The following is a 15,819-nucleotide window of genomic DNA, read 5'->3' as shown; positions in this document are numbered from 1 at the left end:
ATCTCCATAAAAAAGAAGTCCTGTTTACAGTTTTCCACAGGCTATGTGCCAAACATGTTGAAGAAAGTGCTCTGGTTAGATGAGACCATAACTAATTAACAAACACTGCACATGACACTAAACATCTCCAATGTTAAAATATTGTGATGATGGCAACATTGTGATGTGGGGATGTTGTTATTCTGCAGGACCAGAAATGCTGATTAGAGTTAATCAGAAGATGGATAGAACCAAATATGGAGAAATGTTGTAAAAATTGTTGAAGAAGACTGGGCACATTCACATTCCAACAGGAAAACAACCCTAAACATACAGTCAAAGTGAATGGTTGGTTTAGATCAAAAAATATTATTGTATTAGAATAACCCAGTCAAAGTCTAGACCTAAATCTAACAGAGAATCTCTGGAAATACTTTTAAATAGATGTTCATCATTTAATCTAAGCTTGAGATATCTTGCAAAGAGCAGTGAGCAAAAATAAACATATCCTTTGCTCATCCTCCTCAAAATGTATCAACTACTTTGTGTTGATATACCACATAAAATCCCAAAGCAAAGTTTATGGTTGTGGTGGAACAAAATGTAAAAAGGTTCAAGGTATATTAATACTTTTGAAAGGCACATCAGACTTTTAAACAGTGATCTTGATCTGGGTTGAATTTACACACAAGTGTGGGTTTCCAAAGCCAAAAACAGCTTCGTGTTCAAAGCTTCATGAGCACATTCAGAATATCTGTCAGGTCTTCTCTATAAAAAAAAAAACACAGCAGATCATACATATGCGGCATAAAGAACACTTATTTAATTAAAAAAATAATTTTCACCCAGCTATACAAGCACTGAAGATGCTAAAATCATATCTACCTGCAGCTCTTGCCACAGTTTTGCTTGCAGCTCTTTCCTTTGACACCGAATTTCTTTTTCCTTGTAGATTTCTGCTGCAAGGATCTCGTCAAGTCGGCCCATTTCCTCAAAGGCTCTCCGCAGCTTTGAGTCCTCATTTTCATCCTCTGTGATGTCTGCAACAGACAGATCTACAAGAAGCATTTTTTCTGTTATATGCATGATGGAGCCTAACTTAATTTCAACTAAATAATCCAGGTGCTATTAGTTGTTCACTAATGTTTCAGCTATCAACCCACAAGAAACACTATCAAAGAGTTGTGACTCTTTGATATTGTCTCCCACTGCTGGTTGTTGAATCCAGATTATAGCAACCCACTATGGAATAAGCGGTAGAAAATGACTGACTGACTGACTGACTGAATTTCCTCATTAATTAGAGGCTATCTGACTTGTTTGAGATCCAGAACATCTGGAATGGAATCTGTTTTTTTGATATTTATACAAAGCCTGGCCCGACGATTTGACACAATATCAAAGCAAAGACTTGAAGGCCTTTAAAAGAACCCTGGACTCCAGCTGATGAGCTATGATTTTCAGATAATGAGAATTCAGGTCAGCTTCTGATTATAGATCCGGGTCCCTTCAGTTCCAGGGAAAACTAAAAGAAGCAATGTGATCCCTCAAGTGAAATCAAAGATGACCTCTTTGATTTCATAAAAGATGAAATCACATAAGAGATGAAATCACAGATGACCTCTTAAACTTTGCTAACTGAACTGCCACGACTACTGTGCATGCCACATTTTTGCACCCCAGGAAAAGATGTGTAAAAGGCCTTAGAAAATCCATACTTTATTGTAGTATCATGTGACAGTAGAAAAATGTAGAAAAACCCCATCTTTTAGTGCATTTATTCAGTGAGGGGAAATCCCATGTTAAGAATAAACAGCTTTTGGAAAATCACAAGTGGAGCAATTTTGTTGTACCACTGCTGTTAATACTTTGTACATCCCACTTTTGCCAATAGGGCAGAAGATATGTTGGAGCATACATAGAAATTAGTATTTCAAAGAGTTGCAATCTAACAAGGTTCAATATCAGTGGTTTCTCTACTGCTCAATGGGGCACTTTTTGAAAGAGAAACAGGCCCACAGCATCACAGACCCTCTATCGTATTTAACATTGGGCATACAGTGATTTTACACATGTTGAACCCTTGTTGACACCATTGGATGGTTTATTGTCAAAAAGCCTAACCTTAGTCTCATCTGATAAAGGCACAGGGTTACATGTCAAGTTCAATTTGGGGTTAAGCAAACTACTTCACTTTTGTTTACATTTTCCTCCCACACAAACTGTTGGGATGTCTATAGCATTAAATGCTAGTTATAAAGACTTGGTGACCTCACAATGCCCCTTTTGGTGCAGTTTGCTTACTGTTATGCAGTGGTAAGATGAGGGTTCTCATCACAGCAGTTTGTCTCAGTTCCAGTTGTGTAATACTTTTTAATTATTGCTCTGGCTGCAGCTATAGGTAAGTTTAGTAGAGTAGCTATTTTCTTGAGGGAATTTATTGACTTGTGAAGATCAGCATACACCTGCCTTGAAATGTATTTTCTCATGTATTTCCCATGTTGAAGAGTGGACATCTCTGTCAAGTCATATTTATACTCCAGAGAAACAGGAAGTTACGAATTATTGATTTCAGTTTGCTCAGTATAATAAGAAATGTGTGTTTCTTTTACGTTTATTTCTGAATAATTGTATAAACTTTTCACTCTGAGATTATGCAACTGCGATAAAAGATGGATTTGTTTTTACACAGCTTTACCTGGCCAGCACAGTACAGCTGTCCATGTACTGTACAGTGTATGCACTAAGTACATGGTCGGGGCTCTTTCTGTATGAATTACTGCATCAGTGCAACGTTGCATGGAAGCAATCAGGTTGTGGCACTGATGAGGTGCTCAGGAAGCCCAGGTTGGGTTGCTGAGCAACATTGGAGTCATTTTGCTCCTTAGCCCAGCTAAGGCGTAAGATGCTTCTAACATCTCGGGTTTAGGAGTGGCTTAACACAAGGAATGTTACAATAACGTCTACTGCATATGTTTGTGGATGGAGACTCCAGTAACATTCCATACCCATAACTTTACTTGTTTTTATCAGTCTTATGCAATATTGTAGTTTTCTGAGTAATTGAATGTTGGGTTTGTATTAGCTGTAAACCAAAATCAAAATTAACAGAAATAATTAACCTATATTAGAATTCCCCCTTCTGAATTGTATTACTGAAATAAATCAACTTTTTTTAAGCAAACATATTGTTTGCTTTTATTAATTCTGTCAAAAATAAGCAAAAATCTTTGCATTTGTGTTCTAGGATCTAAAGCATTAATTTAAAGCTAAACTGTTGTTCCTTGAATAAATACTTACTTATGCCAGGTCCTTTGGCTCTATTATGGTGATCCATTTTTCCACTGCACTTCTGCTTTTATAGAAAACAATTAAGTTGTCAAACATGTCTTTCCTTTTAAAGCCAACATTTGGTAGTCGCTTATTTACCTGCACATCAGTTGAATCGTTGTTCAAAACAAGAAGTTCAAATGGCGCGGCAGGAAAAACTCTGTTACCTGTTAGCTCGCTCGATGCAGGTCGGGATATATCATCTAAACTGCCTTTAATGATTTCCATGACGTTGTTTGCTTATTCCGAAACTTTCGATGGAGCAATCTAACTTCAACAGACAGTTGTCGACAGTTTTTGTTTTTTTTCCCCCCTCCTCTTGGTAAACGGTTGGTAACTACGGACGCAAACACTCCCGGATGTTGTTTTCCAGACACAGCTGATGCTGAACCGAAGCAGACAGCAGGCAGCTAGCGCAGTGGCTTTAGCTAGGAAGGTAGCCAGCGGTTAGCTTACTGCCGCTGCGCTGCTTACATTATAAACACACACGGGGTTCTACTTTAGAAAATACAGTTCCCTCAGCGTTGCTGAGACATTGTTATTAAATGTCTAAATCGTGAGGTCGTGACGGGGGGGGGGGGGAGGTTCTGAGGCCGTGTTTTTTTGTGGTAGGTAAATGATCCAGCTGAATCTGCGGTTAGCGATAACAAGCAACGATAATATTGATCGCTTAGCTCATCATAGCTATCAAAGTCATGTGGATTATGTTGTTTCCAGTCTCAAGGTTTCTGCTAGAAACACTCTAAATGCTAACCAGTGTCATTAAAATGAAGCCTGTCTTTTGTTTTCGGGGCATTTTACAACATCCGTAGAAAAGCTGATGTAATAGATGGAGCCTTTGACACAATTATATGTTGTATGATAAACATTTAATCTTCAAAGCCGTTTCTCTGAACATGACCAAAATGCGGGGAATTAGCGTTATTTGCTCGACGCTACCCGGTGAAATATGTCTGACTGTAACTGCCTGGTGATCTCAGTTATATCACTGAAGCGCTATAATCACACCCATTTTACTGGCAGCTCTCCAATCCTTGCAATGTACCTGCACCAAGCAGGTGCCTGCATATGATGGCAGTGGAAGATGCTCTATTCTCTTGTTATGTAGTTGATATTATTCCTTTGCATTTGTGATATTTTCCCAACACTATTAGGTTGAGTTGATTCTGAAGGGGAAGATGTGCAATGGAATTGTAGAGTCAATTTCAAATGCCTTTTGGGCCCACACCTCAGCCATTGAGCGGTCCTTTGTGTTGCTGCTGGTACTGACTCTAGTGTCCACTGGGCGAGGTTCAGGTAAGACACAGAGCTCACGCTTGCACATTACTGTAAAGAAAGCAAACGTTTATTTGTTGTGCATGTTGTATATAATGCCTTTTTTGCTTGGAAAATATTCCAGATTTAATCAAGTGGGTTTATAATCGTAATAAAAAAAAGTATCTGGATGTCTGTTATACAGTAGTTATATATGTTGCATATAAACAGGGTAAGATCAGTGCCACTAATTATTTTTGTTTGCTTTGAGGTTCCTTTCTTTTTAGGTGTCCTAAGCTGTTAAATATTGTTAACAATACTACGTTTAACAATGAAATGAAATTAATTATAAACACATATGATTACATATTAAATATTGTTACAAACATACATTGTTGATGCTGAATTGAAACTACGTGATAAAATGTTAACTTATGTATACAATTCACCAGATGACAACAAATGTTTTAGATTTATCTTAGAATTATTATTATTATTATTATTATTATTATTTAGCAATCTCTGATTTCAACTTTGAACATTTTTGCTGTGAACACAAAAAAATAATAATAATAATTAATAATAAACCCATTTTAGCTGGTCAAACCAAATTCACTTTAGGAAAAAATCACACTACAGGTTTAGTTTCTGTAATTTGCTGGATCTTTATTATGTACGGAAGTTTTTGTCCCGAAGGTTTCTGCAAACAAAGGTCACCAGGCATATGATCAGGAAGCTTTGTTCGCTTCCTAAGAGGAGAATTTCAACATACTTTCACCAAAGAAAAAATAAATTACCGTACTCAATAATTTGTGGAGATGACGTATCAGTTGTATCAGAAGGTTTAAAGACAAAATGATCGCATTTTTTATCTATCTATTTTCATCAAAACTACCTGATTGTGCTGTCTGTTGGCTTATTTGTATCAGATTTAGTGCCTTGTACAAGTATTCATATCCCTTCAAGTACTTCACAATTTTTCCTGTTACAACCACAACCCTCGGTTGCATTTTATTAGTAACTTATGTCTTAAACCAACACAGTGTAGTACATAACTGAATATGTATTCAGCCTCCTTTACCCTGATACCTCTAAATAAAATCCAGTGCAACCAATTCATCAATTCGTCACCTGATTAGTTAATCATCCATCTGGGTTTAATTTAACCTCCGTATGAATGCAGCTGTTCTGTGAAGGCCTCAGAGGTTTCTTAGAGAACATTTGGGAACAAACAGCATCATGAAGTCCAAGGACCATAACAGACACATCAGTTAGAAAGTTGTGGAGAATGCATTGAAAGTTGTAACGTTACAACAAAACTTGTAGGGGTAGCTCAACGGGTATGAATACTTTTGCTGCACTGATGTGTTTTGTTCTCCATTCAAAAGGACTAAATCAGCATTGATTTTGTTTTTTATCTACTGCCTTTTTAGAAGTGCACAAGTGGCAATACTTAAACATCAATGTCCCAATGCTTCTGTGTGGTTGGTTGCATTTACTTAAACGTGCATTTATATGGGTTTATTGTATGCATCGTTTTCTCATATTTAGTATGTTATATGTTATGTCCTAATTCCGTGGAAAAGATATTTCCTTTCAATAACTTGAATCTTGTTCTGCTTCCTAGTCATTATTCTGTGTTCTAGACAACACTCAAAGCTCTGAACAATTTGTTGTTTTAATTCAGCTGACAGACTGAACAGTTTCTCAGAAGTCCCTTCTCTCCACTTCTCCTTTTCCCAGGATGTGTGAGGCCTTACATGGTCCAGAACAGCTGGGTAAACCTCACAGAGACCAACAGAGGCTTGTTCCCTGTGGGCACAGTGCTGCAGTACAGCTGTGACCCTGGTTACTTGCCAGATGGGCCCAGCATCCTCACCTGCACCACATCAGGACGGTGGTCCTCAGAACCTCCTCAGTGTATACGAAGTGGTGGTAAGACACTCGAAGCTACCTTTTCTCTAGCAACCAGACTGTCATCTGTTTCTCATAGCTTCATTTTCTACATTTTCAAGTTCTAATTATCTGACTCCAAGGTTCTAAAAAATACAGATTTGCCAACATATAAGCAACTTTTTAAGCTGGGCTGCTGATTTGTATGTTGTGCTTTTACCTCATCAGCATGCCTACCCCTCTCCAAACCTGAGAATGGTGGCTACACCTGCCATCCATCCCCATGTCGGTTGTTTTCCCATGGCACTATAATTGAGTTCATCTGTAACGAGGGCTTTGCTCTCAGTGGAGACTATCCCTACCTGACGTGTCAGGATGGACAGTGGGACGGACCCATGCAGATTAGCTGTGTAAGCAAAGGTTGGTCAATATATTATACTTTTAATATATTGGTCCTAAATGCACACCTGTCACCAAAAGACTAGCAACAAATGTTGGATTTTTTTAAAGAAATTGACCATGGCATACTGGCAATCCCCGTTTTAGTAAAGCTTTGACCTTTAAATACTAATGTGGGTGATTCAGTAGGTTTTTCTTTAATAAAATAATGAGGCCATGATAAAAAAATTTTAACTGCAAGATAGAAGCCTTTTCTGTCAAATAAATTATCAAGGCTGGTCTAAAATTTCCTAAGCCTTGTGCAACTTTGTTGTATTCCGTTTAGCCTCCACATTATCTGCTGAAAGTGCTGCTTTCTCTCACCCTCTCACAGCCTGAATAAACCGCAGACGTGTCATAGAAAATAAACTGGAAAATAACTTACGGTAATTTTCTTTTGGGCATTGAACTTTCACGTTGAGGAGAGTTCTCTTCAGTGCGACATGGCAGCGCTTACATAATCTGCATTCACTGATTGGAAAAATATTTTTTATTTTTATTTTCTTCATGCCAACTGACCAGTCCCCGATCAGAACCGATCAAGCTGACAATTGTCCAGTTGCGGTCACCGTCGATTTGGTGCTTTTCTAATTTTTTACTGTGTGGGCATTTCACACAAGCAGAACCAACAGCCTGATATGTCTTTTCACCATCGTGTGTTTTTAAGGTTGCATTAGACCCTCTGTGGTGCAGCACGGTTCAACTAATGTGATGGACACCAACAGGAGCTTGTTTCCAGTGGGCACAGTGCTACAGTACAGCTGTGATCCAGGTTACCTGCTAGTTGGACGCAGCATCCTGACCTGCACCTCGATCGGAGACTGGTCCTCTAATCTTCCACGCTGCATACGCAATGACGGTAAACCTGGACCACCTTTCTGAACCTACTTGTTACTAAAGATAACAGAAGTCATGAATCCAGAAGTGTTTACTGGTTGAAGATTCTGAAGATGAGCAATAATAACACTTCTATTTTCAATATCTATTCCTGATGGGTTTTGTTATCTTTGGACAGTTTGCCAACCTCCATATCAGCCAGAAAATGGAGGTTACACCTGCCACCCATCCCCATGCAGACGATTTTCCCATGGCATTGTCGTGGAGTATTTCTGTGATGAAGGTTACATTCTGAAAGGAGACTACAAATTCAGAACCTGTCGCTATGGAAAATGGGACAACATATCGCCAGTCAGCTGTGTTATCAAACAAGGTGGATTAACTAGTATTTAAAGAGTTACATGATTGAAAAAAGCCCTGTAAAGGAAGTGCATTTGTAACTTAAACGTTTTGTTTGTTATTGTTTTCTATTTTAAGGCTGTGTAAGACCCTCCATGGTGGAACATGCCTTAACTAACCTAACTGACATGAACAGCAGCTTATTCCCGGTGGGGTCAGTGCTGCAGTATAGCTGTGACCCTGGTTACCTGTTGGAAGGAGCCAGCATCCTCGCCTGTACCACACTGGGACACTGGTCCTCAGAACCTCCTCGCTGTATACGCAGTGACGGTAAATATGCATCATTGCTTGAAATTTGATTTCATATTAGTGACATTTAGAACTATAGTGCCTTATAAAAAATCTTCCCTTTAACTTTTTTTACATTTTGCTACTTGTATTTTTACTGTTTTATCTTTTTTTTTTTTTTTTTTTTTTTTTTTTACAAATCATAATCTGAAAAGTGTGGTGTACATTTGTATTCAGCCTCCTTAACTCTGATGCCTCTAGATAAAACCAGCTTTCTTCACCTTATTAGCAAATATATCCCACTTGTGTGCGATCTAGTTTCAGTGTAAATCCAGCTAATCTCTGAAGGCCTCCAAGGTTAGTTAGAGAACATGAGTAAACTACGGTGGCCGACAGGTGCAAACGCGCAGCAAAGGGCAAACTCCATAATTCATGAATGATGCAAACTCCAAAAACCACAAACATAAAATCCAATGCAACAGAAAAATGCTACAATCACAGAAAATAGACAGAAGCAAAAGGAAAAATGCTGCAAATATGAAAACAACAGCCAAGAGCAAAAACAACAGCAAGTTTTCAAAAAGCTGCAAACTCACTCCACAAACCAAAAGTGCACCAGAGCAGCATTTTTCAGTTGGATAGTTTTTTTTTTGTGTTTCTGTGTTTTAGGGTTTGCATCAATTGTGTAATTTCAGCTCGTTTTTGCCGTTTGCTGTGCGTTTGTACCTGTCGGCCACTGTGGCAAACAACAGAGCCTCATAAAGACCAAAGAACACACCAAGGTTAAGCTGGGTTAAGTTCTAAATCAACATTGCCAGCTTTGAACATCTCACAGAGCTCTAGTCAAGCCATCATCTAAAAGAAAGTATGGCACGACTGCTGAGACCTGGCCTTCCGCTTACACAAACATGATGGGCAATGAGAATGTTAATCAGAGAAGCAGGTAACTCATGGTAGCTGTCAGCAAATATTGACTCGGGGAATTCGTAGAAGTTTGTATTTATAACATGAGTAGGAGGAATAGGCACAAATATTTTTTGCAAGGCGCTGAATTAAAGCTCTAAGCAAAAAACAACTTTAGATGAGTTCAGAGGTCCAGCAAGAAGAGATGTTAATAACATATTCTCTAAATGACCAAGCCACAGTCAGTTTTGCTTACCACATTTTAATAAACAGGAAATTGAACCAGGCTTTGGATGTACCGGACCATTTGTGCAGATAATTAAATCTAGGACGTTTTTGGGGTGATGTTATGGTGTTTTTTGGCATCAGGAATTAGCTGGAGCTTTTTATAAAATATACACTTTATGCTTTTTTTGTCTTTTTCTGGACAGTGTGTGATTCTCCATATGAACCAGCGAACGGAGGCTTCACGTGCCACCCATCCCCATGCCGAAGACTTTCTCACGGCACCGTGATCGAATATTTTTGCGATGAAGGCTATGTTCTGAAAGGAGACTATAAATATCTTACCTGCCAGTATGGCCAGTGGGACAACCAAATGAAGATAAGCTGTGTCATGGAGCAAGGTAAAGAATGTGACACATTTGAACCTTTAAAATATTCCTTTTTGAGGCAAGATAGTTATGCTGATTGTTTATGTGTCTCAAAGACCACATTCCAACTTTGCCTTTGGGAATGCCAGCCTTGTCCATAGTTGCTTCCACAGCAAGCTCGGTGGCTTTGATCCTGCTCCTGGTGGTACTGTTTGTACTTTTGCAGCCTAAACTCAAGTCCTTCCATCGGTGAGTCACCCCTCCGAATGTTATCTTAAAACTGCAGTTTGTAAAAACAAAATAACAGATTCTACATTTTCTCTGTAGACGTGACCACGGGTTGTCGGGGCAGCCTGTCTCCATCATGGTGGAAGGGGTCCAGGTGACTCTTCCTTCCTACGAGGAGGCTGTGAGTAGTAGCGGAGCCTCAACACTCAGCCCAGAGTCTAGAGTCCAGATAGTGTTGTCTGAGGGTCAGCATGCCTCAGCACTAGAGGCTGGTCCGACGAGGCCTCCTTCTCTCAAACAGCCGCAGTCCGAGATGCCTGTCGTTCACCCTGTGCTGCAGTCGTCCTCTTCCTCACCGTTGTCTTCTGCTTGGATTCTGGAGCATGCAGGTGCGACCGGAGGCACCTCAGCCACACGTAGAAGGCCGTCTGCAGCCAGCGACCAGCAGAGCCTGTCGCTAGACTCTGAGATGGACTACACTGATGGTAAAAATTAATACACACAAACATTTTTCTCACTGTCCGACATTAAATCAGACTAAATGTTTCCTTTTTAAGCTCACTTATAATTATCTAAATTATTTCTATTTGCTAAATGCTGGATATATTGATTAAAAAATGTCTTTTTTCAAAGTCAAAGTTTACATACATTAAGATTTAATTATTTTAAGCTGCCCCTCCTTGAACCGCCACCTTAACATGGTGGAGGGGTTTGAGTGCTCGAATGATCCTAGAGGCTACGTTGTCTCGGGCTTAAATGCCCCTAGTAGGGTCTCCCATGGCAAACAGGCTCTAGGTGACGGGTCAGACAAAGAGCGGTTCAAGTAGATCGAGGTACGTGACGTCGCCCGGTACGGCCGAGCCGGGGTCCCACCCTGGAGCCAGGCCTGGTATTGGGACTCGCCGGAGAGAGCCTGGTGGCTGGGTTGATCCTTGTGGGACCCGGCCGGACCAAGTCCGAACGAGAGACGCGAGACCATCCCCCAGCGGGCCCACCACCTGCAGGGGGAACCGTGAGGGATTGGTGCAAAGAGGATTGGGTGGCGGACGAAGGTGGAGACCTCAGCGGCCCAATCTCCGGATGCTTAGGCTGGCTCTCGGGACGTGGAATGTCACCTCGCTGGGGGGGAAAGAGCCTGAGCTTGTGCGGAAGGTCGAGAAATATCGAATAGAAATAGTCGGGCTCACCTCCACGCACAGCGTGGGCTCTGGAACCCATCTCCTCGAGAGGTGCTGGACTCTCTTCTACTCTGGAGTGGCCCACGGGGAGAGGTGGCGGGCTGGTGTGGGTTTGCTTGTTGCCCCCCAGCTCAGCCGTCTCATGTTGGGGTTTACCCCAGTGGATGAGAGGGTTGTATCCCTGCGCCTTCGGGTTGGGGACAGGTCTCCGACTGTCGTTTCGGCCTACGGGCCGAGCGGTAGTGCGGAATATCCGGCCTTCTTGGTGTCCCTGTTGGGGGTGCTAGATAGTGCCCCTCCTGGGGACTCCATTATTCTGCTGGGGGACTTCAACGACCCCACGTGGGAAACGACAATGACACCTGGAGAGGCGTGATCGGGAGGAAAGGCCTCCCCGATCTGAATCCGAGAGGTGCTTTGTTATTGGACTTCTGTGCTAGTCAGGGATTGTCTAGAATGAACACCATGTTCAAACATAAGGGTGTCCATCAGTGCACTTGGCACCAGGACACGCTAGGCAGGAGGTCGATGATTGACTTTGTTGTTGTATCATCAGACCTTTGGCCGCATGTTTTGGACACTTGGGTGAAGAGAGGGGCTGAGCTGTCCACTGATCACCACCTGGTGGTGAGTTTGATCCGCTGGAGGAGGAGAAAGCCGGACAGACTTGGCAGGCCCAAGCGCATGGTGAGGGTCTGCTGGGAACGTCTGGCGGAGCCCTCGGGCAGGGATCTATTTAACTCCCACCTTCGGGAGAGCTTCGACCAGATTCCGGGGGATGTTGGAGACATAGAGTCCGAGTGGACCATGTTCTCCGCATCTATTGTCGATGCTGCTGCCCGTAGCTGCGGCCGTAATGTCTGCGGTGTCGCGGCAGCAATCCCAGAACCCGGTGGTGGACACCGGCAGTAAGGGATGCTGTCAAGCTGAAAAAGGAGTCCTATCAGCTGTGGCTGGCTTGTGGGACTCCTGAGGTGGCTGACGGGTACCGTGAGGCCAAGCGTGCCGCGGCCCGGGCTGTGGCAGAGGCACACTCGGGCCTGGGAGGAGTTCGGTGAGGCCATGGAGAAGGACTACCGGTTGGCCTCGAAGCGATCTCCTCGATCCTGCCATCATGCATTCCCTGCTGGAAACAGAGGCTGGGGACTCGGGGTTGAACTCTTTCATCACCCAGGCTGAAGTCACTGAGGTGGTTAAAAAGCTCTGTGGTGGCAGGGCTTCGGGGGTGGATGAGATCCGCCCTGAGTACCTCAAATCTCTGGATGTTGTTGGGCTGTCATGGTTGACACGACTCTTCAACATTGCGTGGCGGCCGGGGACAGTGCCTCACTACTGACAGGCGACTGTGGCTCAGTAGGAAGAGTAGTCGCCTTGCAATCAGAAGGTTGTGGGTTCGATTCCAGCTTCCTCCTGCCATATGTCGATGTGCCCCTGGGCAAGGCACTTAACCTCAAGTTGCCTAACTGCCTATCTGTGTATCGGTGTATGAATGTGTGAGCGTTAGTGAGTGCGATTGGGTGAATGTGGCGCTAGTGTAAAGCGCTTTGAGCAGTCTGTATGACTGGAAAAGCGCTATATAAGTTCAGTCCATTTACCATTTACTGGCCGACTGGGGTGGTGGTCCCCTATCATAAGAAGGGTGACCGGAGGGTGTGTTCCCACTACAGGGGATCACACTCCTCAGCCTCCCTGGTAAGGCCTCCGCCAGGGTATTGGAGAGGAGAGTCCGGCCGATAATCGAACCTCGGCTTCAGGAGGAGCATCGTGGTCTTCGTCCTGGCCGTGGAACACTGGACCATCTCTATACCCTCTACAGGGTACTCGAGGGTTCATTGGAGTTTGCCCAACTGGTCCACATGTGTTTTGTGGACCTGGAGAAAGCATTCAACTGTGTCCCTCGTGATGCCCTGTGGGGGGTGCTCCAGGAGTATGGAATCCGGGGCCCTTTACCAGGGGCCATTCGGTCCCTGTACAAGCAGAGCAGGAGTTTGGTCTGCATTGCCGGCACTAAGTCGGACCTGTTCCCGGTGCATGTTGGACTCCGGCAGGGCTGCCCTTTGTCACCGGTCCTGTTCATAACTTTTATGGACTTTTAAGGGGTGTGGCGTGGGGGGGTTCAAGCCTGAGAACATGGTCCCGACTGTAAAGTACGGGGGTGGTAGCATCATGTTGCAGGAGTGTTTTGCTGCTGTAGATGGCATGAGGAATGAACATCATGTGGAAATACTGAGGCAACATCTCAAGTCATCAGCCAGAAAATGAAGTTTGATCTGATTTAATGTCAGGCAGCAATAATTAAATTAAAAAAATAAAATTAATGTGTCTTTTTATGCAGTGTATGTTAACATCATGTTTTAACTGTGTATAATTTGAACTGAATTGAATTTATATTAATTAGCTTTCCAGTAATATTCTAATTGATTGATATACTCCTAGACATAGTTAACTTATTTTGTAATGAATTTATTGTTTTTCTGCAGACATGCCATTACTGAAGGAGGCTTGAAACATATGGAAAATACAACTAACCAGTACTTACCTTTACTGGTTTGAAGACTTTTATCAACAGAGATGACAGCAGTTAAAGAGTAAAGCGCTCAGTCACTCTGAACAACTCATCCAACCATCCCAAAGGAATACAAAGGAGGAATCACATGTACATATGCTTAAATTAGGCATTCCCACAGTGTGTATGCTTGTCTGCTTTCTGAAAATGCAGAAGAAATTAAAGGAGCAGGCAGGTTGGATGCCATGTGTCTTTAAAAAATGACAGATGCTTTGTAGTTTATTGAGCAAATCTGTAAACTCATTTTGTAAAAACAAAAATCTTACTTGTTTATCATTACTTAAATCACACATCACTTAAGAAACACATTTGCTAAGATGCATGAACCCACATTCCTGTTGAAGTAGTAAAAGCTTTTAGTGTTTTCTTCAAAGTTTTTGTAAGTTTTAGTCATCAGTTGCGACATTTAATGACAATGTGTAGGTTAATACTACATACATCCTATTTCTCCGACTCGATTTCCCTCTTCATGCTCATACTCTTCCCCTTATAAGGCCTTAGCTTTCCACTTCTATGCATATATTACGGTATGTGAAATAAGGAGTTTTAAAAGTGAATGTTAGTTAAATGCCCTCACTGCTTGGTGATCAGTTAGTTGTGGCATTGTGAAACATCTCTCTTGTACACCTGAAGATATTGTCTTTGGTAATTTATTGAGGCTGCTGGGAAAATCCTGCTTTAAGCCTAAATGTGTGTAATTTATTTGTGCCGATAAAGCTGTTGATCAGCTGTTGTGATGCCTCTGCAACTCGTGGAGTTTATTAAAGATAGTTTGCAGTTCATTTTACTACGTCTGCCTTGATGTCAGATGTGATGTGAAGTGTTTAGGAGGATCCCAACCTCAGAAAAAAAGAGCAAATGTATAGATAAGTGTAATTTTCAGCTCTGTTTGCTTTATTTGACCTTCCATTGAGTTTACTTTTAGATTAAAAGATGTATGTTTTTGGTACAACTGTGTTCTAATAAATGTAAAACCTTTTATGGTCTGATTATTCTGTATATATCATGAAATTTGATTAAATATTATTTGATGTGTTCAAACTGCTTTTATCCTTTTTCAGTACTGTTTTCACATCTGCTGTTGTCTTATTAGAGTGTCAATAAAAAGATTGCATAAACATACCAATGGCATGAAAGTCATATTCATTTTAGGCCTTTAAAATGTGTTTTAATTGATCTTTTTTTTAAGGGTGGAATGATTTTCACCAGAAACAACTTCATTGAATTTTACAACACAACTTGAGTCAATTTAGAACAAAAAGTAAGAAAAATTGTTTGGTCAATTATTAGAGATGACATCCAGAGTTTTGAATGGATAGTCCTGACCTCAACCTCACTGAACACTTGTTGAATCAGCTAGGGTGTGATCTTCATGCCAAACTGACCAACATGTCCACGTTGGCTGACTTTAAGCAAATGCTGGTTGAAGCTAGAGATGCCATCCCACAGCAATGTATGACCAAGCTGGTGGTCAGCATGAGGAGGAGGTGCAAGGTTGTATTGGTTGTGTAATATTCCCCTACGCACTGCTGAGGCCCTGTATACTAAATGAATAATTTGTTGAATTTGGAATACATCTTGTTTCTTCAAACTTCAATCATCCAATCTAATGAACAGTACAAAACAAGAGTTGATTGCGAAATAAGTTGACATTACCAGAGAGTATTTAGCAAGTCATTCATTGGCTCAAGCCACACATTCGGTTCTGCTGCTCAAACCCCAAAAGCATTTTTCTTACAATGAACAGTAAATAAACAGGCTTTCCAACAGTATATGTATTGCAAAAAAGCTTTGTTAAAAAAATCTACCAAGCACAAATTTCCTTTTTAAGTATACATGCATCTGCTCTTCCTTTTGGCAACAGACTCTTTGTAATTATGCCCCACATTTGCTGCTTTATGAAATAGCAGCCTTTGGCACTGCAGATCATGAGATCCTCATCTCTAGGAAGAAACTGTGGGTGAGCATCTTAGCCGCTTTCAAATTGTTTCAG

At 41.6% G+C, this 15,819-nt stretch overlaps 2 protein-coding genes across 9 annotated transcripts in view; one reads left to right on the top strand and one right to left on the bottom strand.

The window, feature by feature from the left end:
- The window catches only part of fsip1 (fibrous sheath interacting protein 1), a 46,196-nt gene extending 42,558 nt beyond the window's left edge, over window positions 1–3,638 (bottom strand). For 6 of the 8 annotated variants that reach the window (XR_007035074.1, XM_047345262.1, XM_047345259.1 and 3 more), the window contains exons 1-4: window positions 3,409–3,638; window positions 3,280–3,334; window positions 865–1,034; window positions 669–747 (exon numbers count right to left, since the gene is read on the bottom strand). Coding sequence is in view for 7 of the 8 variants with exons in the window: in XM_047345262.1 (XP_047201218.1) it covers window positions 669–747; window positions 865–1,034; window positions 3,280–3,334; window positions 3,409–3,537 (433 nt within the window). In the remaining variant the exon portion in view is untranslated. The remainder of the gene's footprint in view (window positions 1–668; window positions 748–864; window positions 1,035–3,279; window positions 3,335–3,408) is intronic. The other 2 variants (XM_047345260.1, XM_047345264.1) reach the window with 2 other exon arrangements.
- A 36-nt stretch (window positions 3,639–3,674) lies between these two features.
- LOC124855414 (sushi domain-containing protein 4-like) lies at window positions 3,675–14,948 on the top strand. The gene is made up of 11 exons (XM_047345257.1): window positions 3,675–3,917; window positions 4,464–4,605; window positions 6,307–6,498; window positions 6,685–6,876; window positions 7,562–7,753; window positions 7,910–8,104; window positions 8,209–8,400; window positions 9,693–9,887; window positions 9,971–10,103; window positions 10,182–10,567; window positions 13,741–14,948. Exons 2-11 carry the CDS (start codon window positions 4,488–4,490, stop codon window positions 13,764–13,766), a joined length of 1,821 nt encoding a protein of 606 aa, XP_047201213.1. The 5' UTR covers window positions 3,675–3,917; window positions 4,464–4,487; the 3' UTR covers window positions 13,767–14,948.
- The last annotated feature ends 871 nt before the right edge of the window (window positions 14,949–15,819 follow it).

Source organism: Girardinichthys multiradiatus, chromosome 19, assembly GCF_021462225.1.
Source record: "Girardinichthys multiradiatus isolate DD_20200921_A chromosome 19, DD_fGirMul_XY1, whole genome shotgun sequence".
Lineage (NCBI taxonomy): Eukaryota > Metazoa > Chordata > Actinopteri > Cyprinodontiformes > Goodeidae > Girardinichthys > Girardinichthys multiradiatus.
This window is presented reverse-complemented; position numbering and strand designations above follow the sequence as displayed.